Genomic DNA, 18,598 nt, shown 5'->3' with positions numbered 1-18,598 from the left:
TGAGGGGTTTTTTTAAATAGCTGCTCCTCAAGGAAACTCTGAAGGAAGGTTGATAACATTTGATGTGCCAACAACTTCAGAGTAAGAAAATAATAAGAGAGTTAAATGAATTGATTTTCAGGGAGGAAATGTTCTGTGAATCACCAAAAAAAAGTGATTCCCAGATACTAGGACCAGTTTTGTGGTGATCTAAGCAAAATATGGAGATATGCCTCTATGGCTCTAAATTCTGGGCTGATAAGCTCCTGCCAGCAAAATTCTTCACATATGTAACATGTCCAACATACAGAGAAAAAACCAAAATACAAACCAAAAAATAATGCTGCTAATCATATTTATTAGTTCAAAAACTAAACTTGCTGTTATTTGCATATGAACTCACTACTATCTGTAATATGCAATGCAATTTGCCCTGCTACTATCAGTTTAACGTTGTAATTTGTTCATTTGTTACTTTTTCTATTCCAGGCCAAGCAGGCAATTCTTGAAATGGATGCCATACGTAAGTTGGTTCTTTTTCACTTTTGTTTTTAAAAATTAATAAAACCATCTTCAAAATTTGGCTTTAGCTGTTGGTTTTATTTGAGATGGAAGAAGGCCAGGCTTATGTTCCTTGAACCTTGCTGGAAAAGGCAGAATTGGATACAGGTCTTGTGGAGCTCTGTAGGCATCGGGCTGATTGGTCTGCAACCAACAACCTGATGAGCAAGGAAGAGGAAAATAAGACCTGCTGTAAATACTGGCCAGTGTCTTTTGCATACTCCTTGCAGACTAAGTGTGTGATCTTTCCTGTCTTGTATTATAAACTCCTTCTGGCTGGTGCCCACTGAACAGCTAGTATTATGCAAACACTGTTTCAAGAGGTACATAACAATGCTATGACATCTTCATGCTGGCAAACCTGCAACTGGAGGATAGCTTGTCTTCTTACGTCTTAAGAGTTGACCTCTGTGTGTCCCAGGATCCTGCACAAGAAAACAAAGCACGTGTGATGCTGCTGTCTGCACTCTGAGCACAGCCCCATCTGTGGGGTGCTTACTGTTGCATCTTCTCCTTTCTGGCTTTGCTGGTGCAAGACACTTTAGCTCTTCATGACACCAGTAATCCCTGTCAGTGTAGGGAAACGAGAACAGTAGCCCAAGGATATAAATGCTGAGGAAGTCCTGGAGTATAGCAGGCTTGGTGTTTATTTACATAGTTGTTGTAGAGTTGGTCAGGAAGGCTCTTACTGAGAAATTAGCAAACAAACAGGATGGTGGTGGATAAGTGTTTCTGAGTTAGCCATCTGGAGCCAGGCACTAGTATGTGGGCAAAGTGTTTCCATGGCTGGCTGGTTAACAGCTACCCTACAGCAGCATATCTTGCATGTGATGCTTCAGGTTCTGATGAGGTGGCACTGTATCAATCATAAAGGAGCAATGGCACTGCCTCCAAAGGGAACCAAGTCATGTGAAGTGCCATCCTTGTCACACTCTTATTCCTTGTGCCTCTGCTTGTTCTTCAGATCACCCAGGCTTCCACTATAGCCCTGAGGGAGAAATGAAGTCACCGTACCAGCCTAAAGAAGGCACTGCTCTTCATAGAGTGAGAAGGAAATCAGGTGAACAAACTTTTACCATATAGATGACAAAAGAAAAACCAGACACGATTGTTTAGGGATGGATGAGGCTGAGCATGTGAAATTAGTTTTTAATCTGCACTCTATGCAAATTTAACATAGCATAGTATCTCTCAGGTATAGGTGAAGCATCTAATTAACTATCTAGTTTTTGTGTGATTTTTTTTTCCCCACTATTTGCATTTAATGTAATGAACATACTTTCATAAAGGTGGATGCACAAGGAACAGTTGGTACTTTCTAATGGATAAAAACGTGTATAAGCAGGAAAGCCAGTCACATTATTGAAGTCTGACATTACCTTCTCTCCACAGTAACTTGTTCAGAAGTGGTTTCATTTTGATTATGATAGGCTTATTATTTCAAAACATGATTGCTATCTCTACTTAGTCTATTATCTGCCTTATGGATAATAGAGATTTGAAAGATGGTTATGCTGGTTTCAGGGGGTCTTTTTCCTCCTAGCTGAACATATATCCATAATTACTGTTGGTTTCCTCTCGAAGACACTACCAATGTCTTTGGAGTTGGGTGATGCCATATTGCAGTTACTGTGTTCACCTCTTTGTCTCCTTAAAGAGCTTTCCAATTTGGAGTGTGTAACACTGTGTATTGGGAATGACTTAAACAAGACCTATTGATGTAATGATTTAACATACAACAGCATTTGGGTCTGAAAAACAATCAAGTTCTAATGACGTTTCAGGCATTTTCCTTTGTTTCTGAGGTGTACTGGTGCTGCTCAGCCTGTGAGACTCTTGAGTCACCTGCGCCTCCTCTCCCTCCAGCTTTCTGGTTGAACCACTGCACTTCTCTTGAAGTTGGAAGAAATATTTTTTCTCTGAATAATTAGCTCGCAGTCTGTCATTTTCAGCTGCTGCATGTTTTCACACTTCATCTCTCTGTATAACTGTAGTCTGAGAGTACAATGCATCTGTTTTTTCCTATAGAACCCATTAAATGAGGCTTTCCTCGTTTCTTTCAGGGACATCCCATGGGATGATCTATGATCTACTGTTTGATCTCCAGAGTCAACATTTAACATACAGCAGCATTTGTGTCTGAAAAACAATCAAGTTCTAATTATATTTCAGGCATCTTCCTTTGTTTCTGAGGTGTATTGCTGCTGCTCTGCCTGTTAAAGGAATAATACAAAATACTGATCAAATGTTCTGTTATGTAATGTTCAGCTACTTACACTTTTTAAACCCTCTAAGCTGTTGGTACCTCATGCATATTTCTAATAGAAAACCTCCAACAACTCAGAGTAATAACAGAGATGATCAAGTCTTTCAAAAGCAGGAATCTTAACATGGGATAAAGATTTATGTGTGGCTTATATGGAGGGCAGCTTCTGTTGCATTAAGAAACATATATTCTGTGGTACCGTAAAGAAATTAAAATCTGACTTCACCACTGCATGGGTTCAGAAGCTTAAATTTTTATATCCATGTTATAAAAAGTTGCTGAAGATGCCCACAGCTTTCTTTGGAATGCTGGAGTGCTTAAACATGTTATTTTTTTCAGAACCCTCATCTAGAGGCCATAAAGTTTTGAAGTCAAATGGTAAGCTACTTTGTCTACTGTTTATTGACCTAGTGCTCCTGTACTTTGTAGAACAAATAAAGATGGATTCTTTTTTCTTTTAACAGTCCCTAAAAACATTAGGGTGAGGAGGAGGAAGTTTGAAAGAAAACAAAAATGTTGGTGTTTAAATCTAATGTCTGCTTTTCCATACTTGGGTTTTGGTCCTGTAAACATCATAGTAACTGAACACAGAGAGTCTTGGCCATCATGTACAGTTGCTCATATCATAGCAGTGTTGCAAAATCAGGCCCTCAAGTGGAACTCTTGTAAATTTCATTCTGTCTCTATTTTTTCAGAAATCGTATAGTCTGTTTGTTCAATTGCTGCTGCATTTAACCCCTTTTGGAGAATTCATATTTGGGATATTAATGCAGCACTAAAATGGGCATAGGCTGATACCACTTTGATCATTTGCTTATGATGTATGTATTTCTGTTTTCAGATACAAGTCCAGATATGCAGAAGGTATGCCATTTCTGATATTTCTTGTTTTTAGCACATTCGTTTGACTTAGAACACAGTATTTACTGGAGAATCTGCATCTTTTTGGTTGTGTTGACTTTAAAAATAGAAACAAACCCATAAATGTTATTTAGCATCTCCAGTAAGATTACTGGAATGAAAGCAATAGAAATGCAGCTTACTATTTTGGGAATATTCAATAAAGAAAAAATTACTCATCCATATATTGTTGAGCTTTATAATACAGTATAATTAATTACTACGGTATAGGATGCTTAAAAATACCACTAGAATCAAGGAAGTGCTTGTATAAAGGTAGTGTTTATTCTTTGGAGAATATTATTTCTGCATTTACTACATAAGTCTGGAAAGTTTCGGCTAACTCTGAAATACATATCATATATATAAATCCCAATATATCGGCAAACAGAACAGATGCAGCTTAGAGCAGATGGAAATGAGCATTTCTAATTTTTACATTTTCTGTAGGAATTTGTAATGAAGTTACTGGTGCAGCTGGAAAGGTTCCGGTTGAATTTCAGGTCTTAGAGTTTTATTTAGAGTGGAATTTAAAGTGTGTGTATGTGTGTACGTAAGTTTTATAAACAGCGTAGATCAGATATGACTTCACTGTCATGTCATAATACTGAGGCTCAGGATGGGGGTGGTGGGGATTTTCATGTATTTTTTCAGTTCAAAATATTATATGGGAAAATACTGGTTGTTGTACTTACTTATTTATAAATCTCAGTGTAACTTGAACATTGCCTATAAATCTGACATAAAATAGTATCTTATAAAATACAGAACTTTTATAAACTTCTAATCAAAGTTTTGTGGTGGTGGTTTTTTTTAAGCAGATCAGTATTGAGGGAGCCCTGTTATCTCAAGCCACCAAAATGGGATCAAGTGAAGCCATGCTGAATTCTAGGAAAAAGGTTTCAATGGAATCCAATGGGCTGGATAGCCAGTTTCAAGAGTCTATTGAACCAGCCTACAGCAGCGACCAGGATGAAAATCTTCAGACTTCTGCTGCAGAACAGATTGATGCTGATGATGAGGAAGAGTCTGAACAGGTAGGAACAAGAGGGAAAAAATTAAAATCATTTTTTCCTGGGGATAATGAAAGAGGCATTAAAATTATCTATAAAACAGCCATGAGGAAGGAATGAAGGAATACATTGCAAGTGTTTACAATTTTCTCTTCTTAGACATATTTTTATTTTTACTTCACACAATACTCTCTTCCATTTAACAGAGAAGGTTTAAAAGTAGTCCCCATACAGAGGCAGTAGTCCCACTGCTTAAACAAGATTTTACTTAGTCCTTTGCAGTCACCAAACTCGCTTCTGACAGAAAGCTGTTGTTTTTACATGTTGCACACAATTGACTTTTTCTTGCTTCTTCAGCCGATGCCATAAAAGAAACCTTTTTAGGTCACATGAAGAGACAATGCCTTCAGGTCTCCAAAGCAAGGACTTAAGTTAAAATTCAGGCACTGCTGCATGTGATGTGATGTTTCTTGATCTGTGAGCGCCTGGCAGTAGCTAGGAACATGTGAACTTTAATATGAGAAGTTTTGAGTAGAATTTCTGAAAATTAGAGATTTTGTTACTACTGCACAGATGGTAGTTTTTCTCACTCTGTATGATGTTTGCATACATATGTGGTACCTTTGAAAGAGTAAAACCCCAGTTTTGAAATGGGACCATATCAAATAGTCTAGATTTGCAGTTTATTTTGTTTAGTTGATACTGAAGTCATGCCCTTGTGAGATTCATTTATTTTGTGAATTATACCAAACCAATTATTGACATTTTTTTGCATTTCCTCTTTGAAAGTACACTGTTTGCATTATAAGTATTTGACAAAATAGTATCTTGTATGAGTGTAGTGCACTGTCTTTTATGTCTCCCTCTTGCTGACATAAGTAAATACAAAAGAATGAGTAACTGCAGAAGAATACCACCACAAAAACGTATAGTATACTAGTAGCTTAGTGTTTAATACTAGATGTGACAACAATACCTTCGCAGGTTTTCTAGGCTCTGAATCATTCTTGTGTCAGTGTTCTAACAGCTCACAAGCTTATTCATTTCCCAGTATGGATCCCTGACCTGTTCTAGCTGCTAATAATTCCTCCAATCAAGACTATACAAAGAACTGTAGATTTTAATAACCCTCCCCTGCCTTTTTTTTTTTTTAATCACAGACAGTGCAGCAAAACTCACTGCAGAAATCAAAAGGGGGAAGAAAAAGACTTAATAGTCAAGCTGCTGAAAATGTTGAAAAACGGAGAAGTCTTAATGTCAACAAGTGTGAAATGCAGGTATGTAATTATTATTTTTACTTCTATTTTGCTGTGCATATTTATGCAAGGAAAGGAAGCTGGGTTTCCTAGGTATGTCATCTTCTGTTTATATCCTTGAAATATTCATCTCTGTGATGAAAGGTTATTCTTTTTGAAGTCGGGAAAAACAAGCAACTAGCCAAACCAATCAGCATTACTTAAGCCAAAAAGTTCCCTCTCTCTGGCAACCTCTGGCCAGCAATCTCTGCAGCATCCTTCATGTTGGCATTAGCAAGCACGTGGCCTTGCTATAAATTAGATCTGCATGAAAACTTACTCTGAAAAGAAAAAGAAATTTTCAGTGGCATGTGCTAGAGAGCGTAAGATTTCTTTCTGCTGGGGTTATAAGCAAGGGGAAAGGGAGGAGAACAAAATTTTTGGCACAAATCCAGAGTCAGATTAGCTTAATCCAACTGTGAAACTGCAGAGTTAGCATAAAAGGTTTAATCTAACTCCTGCCAAACAAATTTGCCTTTAATTACTCATGCATTAACATAGGCTACTGTCTTGTATTTGAAGTTAGATGTTATTAAATGCCAAGAGTGAGCTCTGAGCCGTGGTAAGGATGAGGAGGCAAAGTGGTTTGGCACTGCCACCTTGGTTCCCTGGCTCTCTATTGAGGAGCCTGCTTACCCTGTCCATCTCCACATGAGTTTATGCTGCAGGATGCACTAGTGCTATGGCAGTTCTGTGAATGGAGGGAATTGCTGTGTTATTGCAGGGACATGCTAATGTTACCTGCAAATTTCAAATCTCCACAGAGCTCCAAGGACCCTTCAGATGAAGAGTCAACCCAGTTGAATATTGATCTTCCATTTTCCTGCACGGCTAGACAGCTGCAGTCTCCTAGACAATTCAGCACAAGCCAGAGCAACACGCTAATCATGAATATCCTGGGGGGAGGTACCTCTGTCAGAAACATCTGGACGGATCATCAGATTAGGCAGGCATTGTTTCCAAGCCGACGCCCACCTTATGACAATGAAGATGACGAAGACGATTATCAAATGTTTGTACCATCAATGTCTACATCCAACACAAGTTCTGCTGTCAGTGGGGAAAGGAGAGGTTCTTCTGGGCGTCCATGCAGCTGGCACTTGGGAGTAGCACATCAAAATGAGACTTCCAGCTCCTCTCGTCACAAAATTGTTAGACGGGCCAGTAGTGCTGGTGAAAGTAACACGTGTCCAGCCAGCACAAGGTGTAAAATAGGGGAGCTTGGTTCTCGAAGGGAAGTGAAGGTAGCAGAAGTGAGCAGTAGGAATGCATATCCTGAATCTTCAGAGGAGCTGACTCTCGATGATATTGAACATGTTTATGATAATATAAGCTATGAAGACTTAAAGCTGATGGGTCTGACAAGACGGGAGGAGACACACCGTGGCCCGCAGAGATCTGCTAGAGACTCTCTCTACGAGGCTGAAAACAAAAGCAGCTTGGATTCACCCTCTAAAAGGAGGACAGCAAATCAGAACAGGGCCTCTGTTCATGGTAGTAAGGAGGAGATACTACTCAGTAAAGAAGCACCTACTTCAAGTTTGGATGAGCTCAGAATTGTTGAAGACAACATATATGACACCATAGTGCTTCCAGAAACACCACTGTTGAATTTTAAATGTGACCCCGTAAAATCCTCCAAAAGGAGGAGTTTTCTGGAAAAAGACCTTACACATTGTGACAATCTACGGCATTTTGTTTCTGAAGAGAGTCTTCAGTTCAGTGAAGATGAAAGTCCTTACCATCGTGTTCCCATTGACAATGACTATTTGAGCTTAGTAGATAGCTCCTCCAACTCTGATTCTCTGTCCCATAAGTCTGCAGCAGATAAACTCTCAGAGGAAGTAGATGAAATTTGGAATGACCTGGAGAACTACATAAAGAAAAATGAGGAAAAGACAAGAGACCGTGTCCTTGCAGCCTTTCCTGTCTGTAAAGATGATATGCAGGAAAGGCTGCATGCTGGTAGTACACCTGAACTGAGTAAAGATGTAGAATATTCACTGTCTACTCTGTCTCTGCCAGAAACTCCCATTTTCCCTAAAACTGTGAAGCCCAGGGCTGCCACCATTAGTGAGGCTAATTTCAGGCTTGAAGACACTACACCATGCAAGGAGAGCTCTTTCATGAGTCTCAATAGATATTCCTCCTCCAGTGAGATGCCTTTTGTACATAGTCCATATGAACCTACCAATAGTGTTCTGTCCAATGCACATGCAGAGAGCATAGAAAATGACTTGGCACTTGTGGATAAAACGAAGAACAGAGTTTTTATGATGGCAAGGCAGTACAGTCAAAAAATTAAGAAGGCTAACCAGCTTCTGAAAGTTAAAAGTCCAGAGCAGGAACAGCCAGCTAGCAGACAACAGAAACTGAAACATAAAGATCTTGCTGCTATTCTGGAGGAGAAGAAACAAGGAGGTCCTGCTATTGGTATGTTAAAACATTTCTATATGGATACATTCCTTAAGTAACTTCCACTGAACTTTATGTTCTGAATTGAAAGGTTATGAATTTTCCCCTCCTTGTTCATTGAGTCTCAGTATTGTATTTTCTGTGTTACCACTGAAATGAGTTTTCTGGAACTGTTTTAAGATGAATAGACCTTTATATCTCATTTTTTGTTATTGATAACTTTGAGAAGAAATAGGGGGGTGGTGTCAGGAAAGAGCAATTCAACTGAGGCTGGAAATAGAAATCATGCCTGAAGCACTATTGACCTTTTTACAGAAAAGCAGTTATTTCCTTTATAGTGTGATCTTCAGAGTTTGACTAAATCAGTTTATTTTCAAGTTGGTTCACTTTCTGACAAGTCACATACATTTGCTCAGTTACTATCCACAATCACACCCATAAGCATAAGGAATCGGGTAAGATAAGAAAGAGCTTGTGGTCTTATTCTATCTAATGAATGTGCAAAGTCATGGATATGCAACAGCTCTGGAACTATTTTTGTCCATGTTCAATTGAAACAAATTGAAAACATGGAGCCAGTAGACTCCATGCACTAGAGTGTAATTCTTCCCTTCTTGTGATATTTATAAAAGTCCCTAAATATCTTATTTACCAGGCTATTTTTAGAATGTTATTTTCCATTTTAACGTGAAACAAGCAGCATATTATTGGAACCATGGATTGCATTGTGTCCTGCATGACTGCTTACTGTAGCAAAATATTTTATGCTTCTTTTTCTCAAATGTGTACTGAAATGAGATACAAAGGGCCTTCCAGCCTCCATTGTTTCCTGTGACTTGTTGAGGCCGAATATAATGACACAAGTGAAAGCTCTTCTCTTGACTGATACTAAGTGTCTTGAGATTTTTAAAATTTCACATGATTAATTGGAACGGAATCCTTTTCTCTGCTAAGTTAATTCTCTCTTCTTTCTAGGTGCCAGAATAGCTGAATATTCTCAGCTTTATGACCAAATTGTCTTTAGAGATAGTACTCCTAAGGTCCAAAAGGAAGCCTGGGCCACTCCTCAGGAGCCATCAGCTGGGAGGTTTTCCACGCCTGTGGCCTCATCTCCTCCACGTTCCCAGCCTGCCAGTGAATGCTCAAGAGCAGAAGATTGGCTTTTGCATTCTACCTACAGTAACGGTGAGTTGGCCAACTTCTCTCCGTGGTCTGAATCGCAAGACCCAAAGTCCAAGAACTCATATACAGAAGCTGGTACAAAAAGCAATTCGAAGCAGTTGCCATCAGCTGGCTCGGTGCCTTCTCTTCAGATTTCTAACCGTTTGCATGTCCCAGCACAGAGGTGGAGTGCCATTATAAGCCAACCAAACAAAGAAAATTTACATCAAGATCACATCTATAACTCGCTTGGGAGAAGAGTAAGCAATATAAAACCACAGACATACAACAGGTCACAGTCATCTTCCTCAATTGTGGTCAACAGGTCTGGAGAATCAATTGTATATACTAATGAAATTGATAAGAAAAAGCTCCATTTGAATAGGAACTTGCGATTCAACTGTCATCAAACTCCTGGTATTGCTCCAGCATGTATAGGGCCAGAGATGAGAAAGCAGATCCCTGAAAACTGTTCAGATATGATTCTGCAGGATTCTCAAAAAGTCCTGAGAGTGAACAGGGCCTCCCCTCTGACAGCACAGGTGGCCACTCAGAACTATTTTTCTAATTTCAAAGATTCTGAAGAAGGAGATGGGGATGATGATGACTATGTTGAAATAAAGTCTGAAGATGAGGGATCTGACTTGGAAACTTCTCAGAACCAAACAAGGAAATCAGATCCTAAACTGTGTAATGCAGACACAGCTCCTTCTGAAACACTCTGTGGCAAAACTGTCTCCTGTACTCCTGCAAAGTCTTCCAGCAGCAAACACGCACTTACCCCATATCTGACTGCATACAGCGATTCCGATAAACTGAATGACTACTTGTGGAGAGTACCACCTCCTAATCAGCAGAATATTGTACAGTCTTTAAGGGAAAAGTTTCAGTGTCTCAGTTCAAGTAGCTTTGCTTGATGCTTTCAATAATTTCTAGCTGTACTCCCTTACCATGACAGAGTATATACTAGGACAATCAGTACTGGCATCATGTATTACCATATTACACAGTCAGGCATTGTATCAAAATAATATTGTAAATAGAAATGAAATGTATCTTTTAAAAAATTGGTTAGAGTCCTGGACATGAAAAAGGCCATATATGCACTATCTGGAGTCCCTCTCCATAGTGCATCTGGACTTCTCATCTCCTAGAGGACCTTCACATCTCTTCCCTTGCTAGGTGTGATATCCCTTCATTCTTACCATCAAATCAGGTCTAATGCCATTTGGTTCTTAAAACATTTTATCATGTGGAAACCTTAGCATTTGGACTTACCAGTTGGTGTCCAGTGTTCTGCCTCCAAAATACCTGCATAATCACTCTGCTTACATACAGGGGCATTTAGCTGAGCAGCTGCTCCTATGACTGCATATTTTTGAGCAGGGTTCTGGTAGTTACACCAACAGACTCCATGTGCAATTGCACATACTTTTTTGCACATTACTTTTCATCAGACAGATTCCAAGTGTATGGGACCAATGCATATGCTATGTTAGTTCAGAACAAGCTTCTTACATTTTAAACAAAATCTAGTCCTAGTGCTTCCTAGCCTATTCTACTTCCTGGAACTGCATAGTAGGCAGAAGACAGGCAGTAGAGGCTTTTTATGAGAACCTGTGGATGACACAATCCTTGTCTGGGGAATGGTTTTGATGATAGAAGGAGAGCTCCGCTGCTTATGAAGGGGACTAGACTGGTTTGGGTACCTCCAGTGATGGTGGTGTTTGTGACACACAGCTGAAAGCTGCTGTGTGTGAGTTTGTGAAGTAGCTGTGTATTATACACAGTGACCTGCCAGGTGTTTGTCCAAGTCCCAGTGTCGGTAACCCTGCAAGAGAATGAGGCTTGGCCAGGTAATACTTGGGTGAAATCCTGGTCATGGGGCATGTTTGGCCTCTATGGTGGTTCAGTGATACTAGTGGTTGAGTGACAAGCAGCCATCCCCAGGGCATGCATCTCCTGCAGTAGGAAATGACCCCTCCTGACTGAGAGAGGTAAAATATGTATTTACTAAATCAGTCAGGGCTGATTCTAATCCAATTTGTGTACAATAATAGCAGCTTAAAAATGCGAATACATTCCATTCTTCTGCAAATAATACATAGAATAAATGCTGCCATTTAGAGCAAGAACAGGCTTTCCAATATCATGCACACTTACTCCCCTTTGTCATCCTTGTTGCACACCTTTGGATTCCGTTACTTGAAAACATTGTACCTAAAGGAAAGCCTAAATATGTCTACACTGATCATCTTGTATGACTTGTTCTTCTTTGGTGCTTAAATTCTTCAGATTACATGGATAAAGCCAGTACCGAGTTAAACATATCAGTAAACAAAGGAGTTTCATTGAAATACTATTTTTACTAATCACTTATCACTCCCCTAAGCAACAGAGCACTGTACTTCTGGAACAGCTATTTACTACATTGGTTACTATGAGGAAAACCTGAAGTTATCAGTTTACTTGTCAACTAAGATTTGAGGACTTGAATTTATTAGAACGGATTAAATTATTTACCATATGTATCTTTCATTGGCTATGAATTGTTATTTTGAGAGCTGGTTGGTCATGGTACTTGCTAGCTCATACCACAGGGATACTTGTTACAGTCAGCACATCCACTGTGATAGGACCCTAGTAAAATCCAACTGAGAAATAATGTTGTATATATTTAAGACGCCGAGGTGTAGCAGAGCCTGTATTTATTTAATATAGCTTGTAAAGTATTGTAAATATGGATAGAAGGTAAATCTGTGCGCGCACGTCTAGATTTGTTTAAACGGCTTAGGGGAATGTTTAACTCGCATCTCATGCAATCAGTGGAGTTGGGAGGGAAGGGTAAAAAAAAGACAAACATTAAAAGGGACTTCTACTAGCATTGTAACTTCTCCCAGGGACCATTTCATACTATTTTTAATAAACGTTGAGTATGCAAAAGCTTTGAGTGCAGTTCCTTTCGGGGGAGCGGGGGAAAGGGAGGTGATGGTTTTTGCCTGTCGGAGCTGATGTTTGGAGGTGATTTGGATGGGGGTTTCGTTGCAAAAAAAGCGGAAGCGAAAGCGGCTGAGCGCCGGGGCGGGGAAGCAGGGCGAGAGTACAGGCGGTGCTCCACCTTCGCCCGCCCTCTCGTCTCGCTCCGTCTTGGCGCCGCTGCCGCCGCCGCTGCCGTAGTGCTCCGCAGGGATGAGGACCGCGGCGCTGCGGCGCTGCCTGGCCCCAGCGCTCTCCGCCGCGCTGCCGCCGAGCCGTGGGCTGTGCGGGCGGCATCCCCGGGGCGGCGGCGCGGCGGCGGCCGCCCGGTAAGAGGCGCACGTGGGGAGACAGCGCCGGCTGATGCAACCGGGGGTGGTAATGGTGCGGGCATGGAGGGAGGAGGGGTAAAGGGGACCTTGGGGATGATTCCTAACTGGGTGCGTCGGGTTGGTTTTTGAGTTGGGTTTTTCGGTGACTTCGTAGTAAAATTCCACCCCCCCACCCCCCCCTTCACCGAGAACCACTGGGTTGTTTGGTTTTTTGGTTTTGTTTTGTTTTGTTTTGTTTTTTGTTGGTGTGGGTTTTTGGGTTTTGTGGCATTTTGAGAGGAGCAGAGCAGCCTTTATGTAGTGGTGGTTCAGGTGAGGTTGTGCGCGGATGTGTTCCTAGAAAAACGTGTCCCTCGTCCCCCGCGCACCCCCGATTCAACCTCCGTCGGAACAGTTTGCCACGGCGTGAATTGATTATTGACTTCTGCAAGGGGCTCGGTATGAGATGTCAAAAATCCACTCCAGGCTATGTTTTCGTCCGTCTGTCTGTCCTGCTTGCTGTGGGACACAGACATGTTTTAGAGGGTCTTCTCTTTCCTCTCCTGAGTGTCATCTGCAAGTGCAAAAGGTAACAGAGGAGAGCCGGTAGCCACTTACTCAGAAATATTTTCCAGATAGCATTCCCAGTGCCTGGCTGGCACCAGTTTTTCCAAGAAGCAGTGTGGCAAACAGAGCTTCTCTGTCTTCTTTCTGCCAGCGGTTTTGAATGGCATCCATGAAAGTGGCTGGTCCGCTGCTCTTGGGGCTGGTGTTGCTGGTGTTAAGCTGTAGCAGCCTCAGGTGTAAAGGTCTCTGCATCTCTCACTGCCCTGGCTGAGCATATGGAAATGAAGGACCCATTTGAGCCGAGAGCAGGGTAGTGGTTCCTTGCTGTACTTCCCGTGGTGGGGCTGGAGGAGTCTTCTCATGAACTGGCACAGTCTAGCTGTAAAGTTTTGGGCATGTTGAAGCAATGACACACATAGCTGTAAAAAAAATATTGTGGCCTGTTAAGGTTTTCTGTATGTGCCTGCTGAACACCAGCCCTCACAGTTTACATCCAACCATATATTTTGGTGATTAAAACCGTATGTGGCTAAGCATTCGTGTTATATTGCTGACTAGTGTAAGTTTCTGTTTACTAATATTAGGAAGGTTTGTTTTGTTAAAGATTTGCTTGTTACTGTGTTGCAGCAAAATCACAGAGAATGCAAAGAAATCCCTGGCCTCTCTTAAAAGAGAAAACCCTCAGGTTGAGCCAACGCTTGCCATTATTCAGGTAAAATACTTCTGTGTGCTCACGGGCTGTGAAAGATCTCCTTCGGTACCACTACTTGTCTGAGACTTCAGAAGCACACGATGCAGAAAGTAACTTTTATTCTTTTTTTATAAAGAAGATTATCTGCTTTATTATAAAGCAAAGCAATAGGAGGAGGTAATTCCACCAGACTGTAGATTGCCCATCTTCAGGCCCACAAAAGCCACAGCAAACTTCAGACTGTGGGAAAGCTCTGCAAAGGAAGGGGATGATTTTATCCTTTCCTCCTTTTGCTAACACAGTCTTTCCCATTGTAAGTACTGATCGTTTTTTCTTACAGCTTGTGTAAGTTGATTGGCAGTGTAGATTTAAAGTGGTTTTTCTCATCCCTTATTTAGCTTGAAGCTTTTTTTGCAATCCTAAACAAAGTGTTTATGTGCCTCCCTTTACCTCCCACCACTGAAATATTGAAAGGCCCTGTTGTTTCCTGTCAGCCTTGTTACTTTTGGGAAGCTGCAGCTTGTTGCTTTGTTACTGCTGTTCTAAGGAGAGGAAAACCATACTGAAAGTCCCAGACAGAAAGGTCTGAGTGAAACAAGTGCCTTATGTAATGTGTCAGCATCCTGTAGAAGCAGCAGCACTTTCTGATGTGAAGGAATCTTGCAGCAATTGAGAGCTGTTGTTTTACTAAAGCCCATCCCACTGATCTTTGAGATAGGCCATCGAAATGAGAGATGATGATTGCTATCCCTGCAAAGCTGAAATATGTTCCTTTTTAGATTTCTTAAGGTTTTAAAGCCAAGAAACTAGGGATGTTTGTCATTGAGAGTGGAACCCAGAGCCATGCAGGCAAAAATGTTTTTTGTCCTATTTCCTAGAATAGTGATATTGATTTTGAGTGGCCATACACTGAAACTCTGACTCAGTAGGTTTAATTTTAAAACCCAACTGTAAGTATTTTATGAGTAGTAATAGTGAATCTAAGTAATGCAACAGCTCTATTTCAGTAGGTCTTATGGTGTGGCTGTCTGAACAGGCTCTTCCATCTCTTACCCTCCCTGGTAATTGCATTTAATGTTTTCACAAAGACTTCTAAGGCTATAAGCTTAAGGACTGCTAGAAAAGCAGTGACCCATCTTCTCAGTGATCCTTTGTTTCTTACTTCTCTTATGTGTTCATCCAGTCGCACCATGAGCTGGACTGGGACTGTGATTCATCCCAGCCTAAGGGGTCTAAAGAGGCTTCCTTTCAACCACATTTGTCCCCCAAGTCTGTTTTTCGGCATGGCCACATGCGTGTTTATGCTGGCACAAGGGAGAGGATGTGCCTCTTGTTCTTATTTATCCCACTTGGTTTTAATCATGAGGTATCTGTAGGAACATGTGGCCTAGATCCTTCTGGATTTCCTTAATTGTAGGGCAATCAACACTGTCCATACTCAGGACTCATACTTTCATTTAGAACAACACTACACACGCTTCTGTGAAATTCAGCCAAGCTATGTTCTTCAGCTCTCAGTCACCCTAGCTCCGGTCTGATTGTAAGGACTGAAGCAAAGTTCATTTTAAATTTGTATTTGTTGGTACAAAAAATACTTACTTTAGTCTCCAAATGCTCTTGTTGGTACTCTGCTCTACCAGGTAGTGTAGGCAGAGCCTTAGTATTCATGCTGCTCCCCACGTGCTTCATTGCACTCAGAGGAGCAGAGGGAAGGGAGCAAAATGATCTCCATTGGCAATCACTCCTGCATAACAACAGTCAGCATCACGTGGCACCACCTCTTCAGCAGTATTGGGAATGAGGAGTTGCAGAATGAGCCTGCTGGGAATGGCTGTAGAACTATTCTTGAGTCAACTGAACCTGAATTGATACTGAGATTGATAACTGCATTGCTTATTATCCATGTTGAACCTTGGCTTGATCTGTGCAACATGTTGGTGGGAGCTTCTTAATTTTGTTGAAGTTGAAAACTAAAATATATCATCAGGATCCTGCTTAGCAGTGGAGCTGTTGTCATGCAAAGCTCAGCAGTCCCCTGCACTTAATGCCATGCCAGCCCATGTCCTGAGCTCTGGCCTCACCTGTGCTGCTCTGTGGGTTTGATAAGAACCAGTTCAAGGCAGGGACTTTCTGCATTCACATAAGGGAACTGTTCATCCAGCAGTGCTGCAGCAGCAGAGACATTACAGGGAATAGTGTGGTACCACCAGTTGCTACATCCCAGTTAAACCTCTCAAGCAGTCAGTGTGCGGGTACAGTTCCACAATTACAGGCTTAGGGGAGCAGCTGCTGAGCTGTCCTTAGACCTGTCTCTTCTCTCGCCACAGCGTGAGCTCTGCATAGTGTTCTCTCTGCAGCAGCCTCACCTCCAGCTGCAAGATTTGGGAAGTGAGGTGTTGGTAGCGTGGTGCCAGGAATGCTGGCAGTGCAGTGAGGAAGCCAGGGGATGGAGGGAAAGCCCTCCTTCCTGTACAGGACCTGCCTCTAATTGTGAAGCATGTCCTTTTAAATGCTCTTTTTTTTACTGTCAGCAGTCTTGCTGTAATTTGGGATTAACAGCGATGGCTCTCTGCATCTTTTGTAGAATTACTAGGCTTTTTATTTGAGAATCAGTAGACACAGACATCATCACTATGTTTTTTGCGTAGACACGTTCATTAGTGGACTCACATTTTTAAATGTATTATTTTAAAACTTACTTTCTGTTTTGTTCCCCAAGGCACATAATGATCATTTGATTCAAGAAGCAAACAAGAACTTTGCCAAAGAGGTAAGCTTTAGCCAAAACATGTGTTATTAATCATGACATACTTGCCTTGGGTAATTTTAAGTATTTTCTTTCGACAGGTTGGTCTACGTGTTATTCACATCTGTCTCCCTGAAGGCAGCAGCAAGGATGAGGTAACTGCAGTACCTGAAGGACTCCTCCTTTTCCGCTTTTGTCATAAACTTATATTTATTGCAGACATTCATTATTACTTCGACTGATCCCCATTAACTCAAATTAGGGTTGGCATTCTTAGTTCAAATGGCAAGAATTACGCCCTTACTAACTAGAGTGGGAACAAGATAGTTAATGGGTTTGTCTGCTGTCCGCTTTCAAGCACGGACAGAATCAATAGAGTAGTGTTTTGCTCTTTGTGACTGTACCTGATTCTTGCCCAAGTTATTCAGGGAAATTAAAGATTAATGGGGATTTTTTTGGAGGGGAGGGTGGGGACACACACAACAGGCATTGAATTTACTTGTCTGTTTATTCATCTTTTAATGTTTTGAGTATGAGTTAAAAAACAACCATCCACACCAAATCATTAGAGGACTGAATTCTTTACCTTGTTGAAGGCATGGCACTTAGTATCAAATATGGTTTAAATATAGCAAACCATCTGAAAGGAAAACCAACAAAGAAATGTATAGTAAAAGACGCCACTGTTTCCTGCTGGCCTCCTTGTGCTTGTCAAGTTTGATAATCCTGCAGCTTGTGAGTTTTGTGTATTGTTTTGCATTTTCATTTTTAAAATGTTAGTGGCTTGCAGTGTGATCTCAAGGCCTGCTTCCAGGTACATTGAGAGTAACTTACTGTGAAGTTTTATACATTATGGATAGTCAGATATCCATTTAAGAAGAGTGGGCTTTTGGAATGAGGAATAAATACACTTTGTTGTCAGTAAATGTGTTTTATCTGCTCAATAACACAGGAGAAAATAGGTAAAATATAGTGATTATGCAGCAGTAGTTGCTGTTACTTTGAAGTACTATCTTAGAAAGTGGTTGAGCTGTGTATTTAAAGAGAAAATCAGAGTATTTTTGTTATTTGAAGTGAGTTACTTTCAATATTATTTGTAATGGTTTGCTCACACTCTTGCTTACTATAACAAAGTTTTTTTTCATCTGTTAAAATCCACATGCTCACTTGTGTTCTCTGGTGTGGGGAGGTGGCTAGGAAGGAGGTATGTACAGTAAAGGCAAATTAATACTACATTGCTTTATGGTGCATGAGTTAAATGTAATTTAAATACTGTGGTGATGGAAGGCTGTATTAAAGTAAGATGCAACAAAAATGGCAAACGGAATTATTTTCTCAGGAAACAGAAATAAAGTTTCAAGTTTCAGTTGCTGTGTAGGCCCCCAACATTTTGTAGCATATGAGGATTTTTTTAAGCAGTATATGGATGTTCTCACATCTATACACTCATGCTTTCTATTGCAATGTATACCAGCCCTGTTGCTGTCAAATAGCACAGGGCATTAATATGTACACCTCTTTTTGCCTCAGAAGTCAGCAAACTAAAGGGGCATTTCTATACCAGTGACATGCTTGTACAATCTTTGTTTAGCGTAAAAGTAGCACCAAGTTCTCTTGGTTCAGAGTTACAGATCTAACTTGTACCAAATTCCCCTAGTTTAATGTTGATTGCAAATCAAGTGTTTGGGTAATAAAGGTCAGAATTATATTGAACAGT

General features: G+C 40.8%; 2 protein-coding genes across 6 annotated transcripts in view; both read left to right on the top strand.

Annotated features, from left to right (window-relative positions):
- The window catches only part of PLEKHG1 (pleckstrin homology and RhoGEF domain containing G1), a 175,076-nt gene extending 162,571 nt beyond the window's left edge, over window positions 1–12,505 (top strand). For all 5 annotated transcript variants that reach the window (XM_071549324.1, XM_071549327.1, XM_071549328.1 and 2 more), the window contains 8 exons: window positions 469–502; window positions 1,505–1,600; window positions 3,146–3,184; window positions 3,648–3,670; window positions 4,528–4,743; window positions 5,880–5,996; window positions 6,779–8,447; window positions 9,405–12,505. In XM_071549324.1, the coding sequence (XP_071405425.1) occupies window positions 469–502; window positions 1,505–1,600; window positions 3,146–3,184; window positions 3,648–3,670; window positions 4,528–4,743; window positions 5,880–5,996; window positions 6,779–8,447; window positions 9,405–10,507 (3,297 nt within the window). In that variant the 3' untranslated portion in view covers window positions 10,508–12,505. The remainder of the gene's footprint in view (window positions 1–468; window positions 503–1,504; window positions 1,601–3,145; window positions 3,185–3,647; window positions 3,671–4,527; window positions 4,744–5,879; window positions 5,997–6,778; window positions 8,448–9,404) is intronic.
- A 222-nt stretch (window positions 12,506–12,727) lies between these two features.
- Window positions 12,728–18,598, top strand: part of MTHFD1L (methylenetetrahydrofolate dehydrogenase (NADP+ dependent) 1 like) — a 162,225-nt gene continuing 156,354 nt past the window's right edge. The window contains exons 1-4 of the mRNA XM_071549323.1: window positions 12,728–12,895; window positions 14,072–14,156; window positions 16,855–16,905; window positions 16,983–17,036. Of these exons, the coding sequence (XP_071405424.1) occupies window positions 12,780–12,895; window positions 14,072–14,156; window positions 16,855–16,905; window positions 16,983–17,036 (306 nt within the window). The 5' untranslated portion in view covers window positions 12,728–12,779. The remainder of the gene's footprint in view (window positions 12,896–14,071; window positions 14,157–16,854; window positions 16,906–16,982; window positions 17,037–18,598) is intronic.

The sequence above is a fragment of the Pithys albifrons genome, chromosome 2, assembly GCF_047495875.1.
Source record: "Pithys albifrons albifrons isolate INPA30051 chromosome 2, PitAlb_v1, whole genome shotgun sequence".
Lineage (NCBI taxonomy): Eukaryota > Metazoa > Chordata > Aves > Passeriformes > Thamnophilidae > Pithys > Pithys albifrons.
Note: the sequence above shows the minus strand (reverse complement) of the source record. Positions and strands in the feature narration are given on the sequence as shown.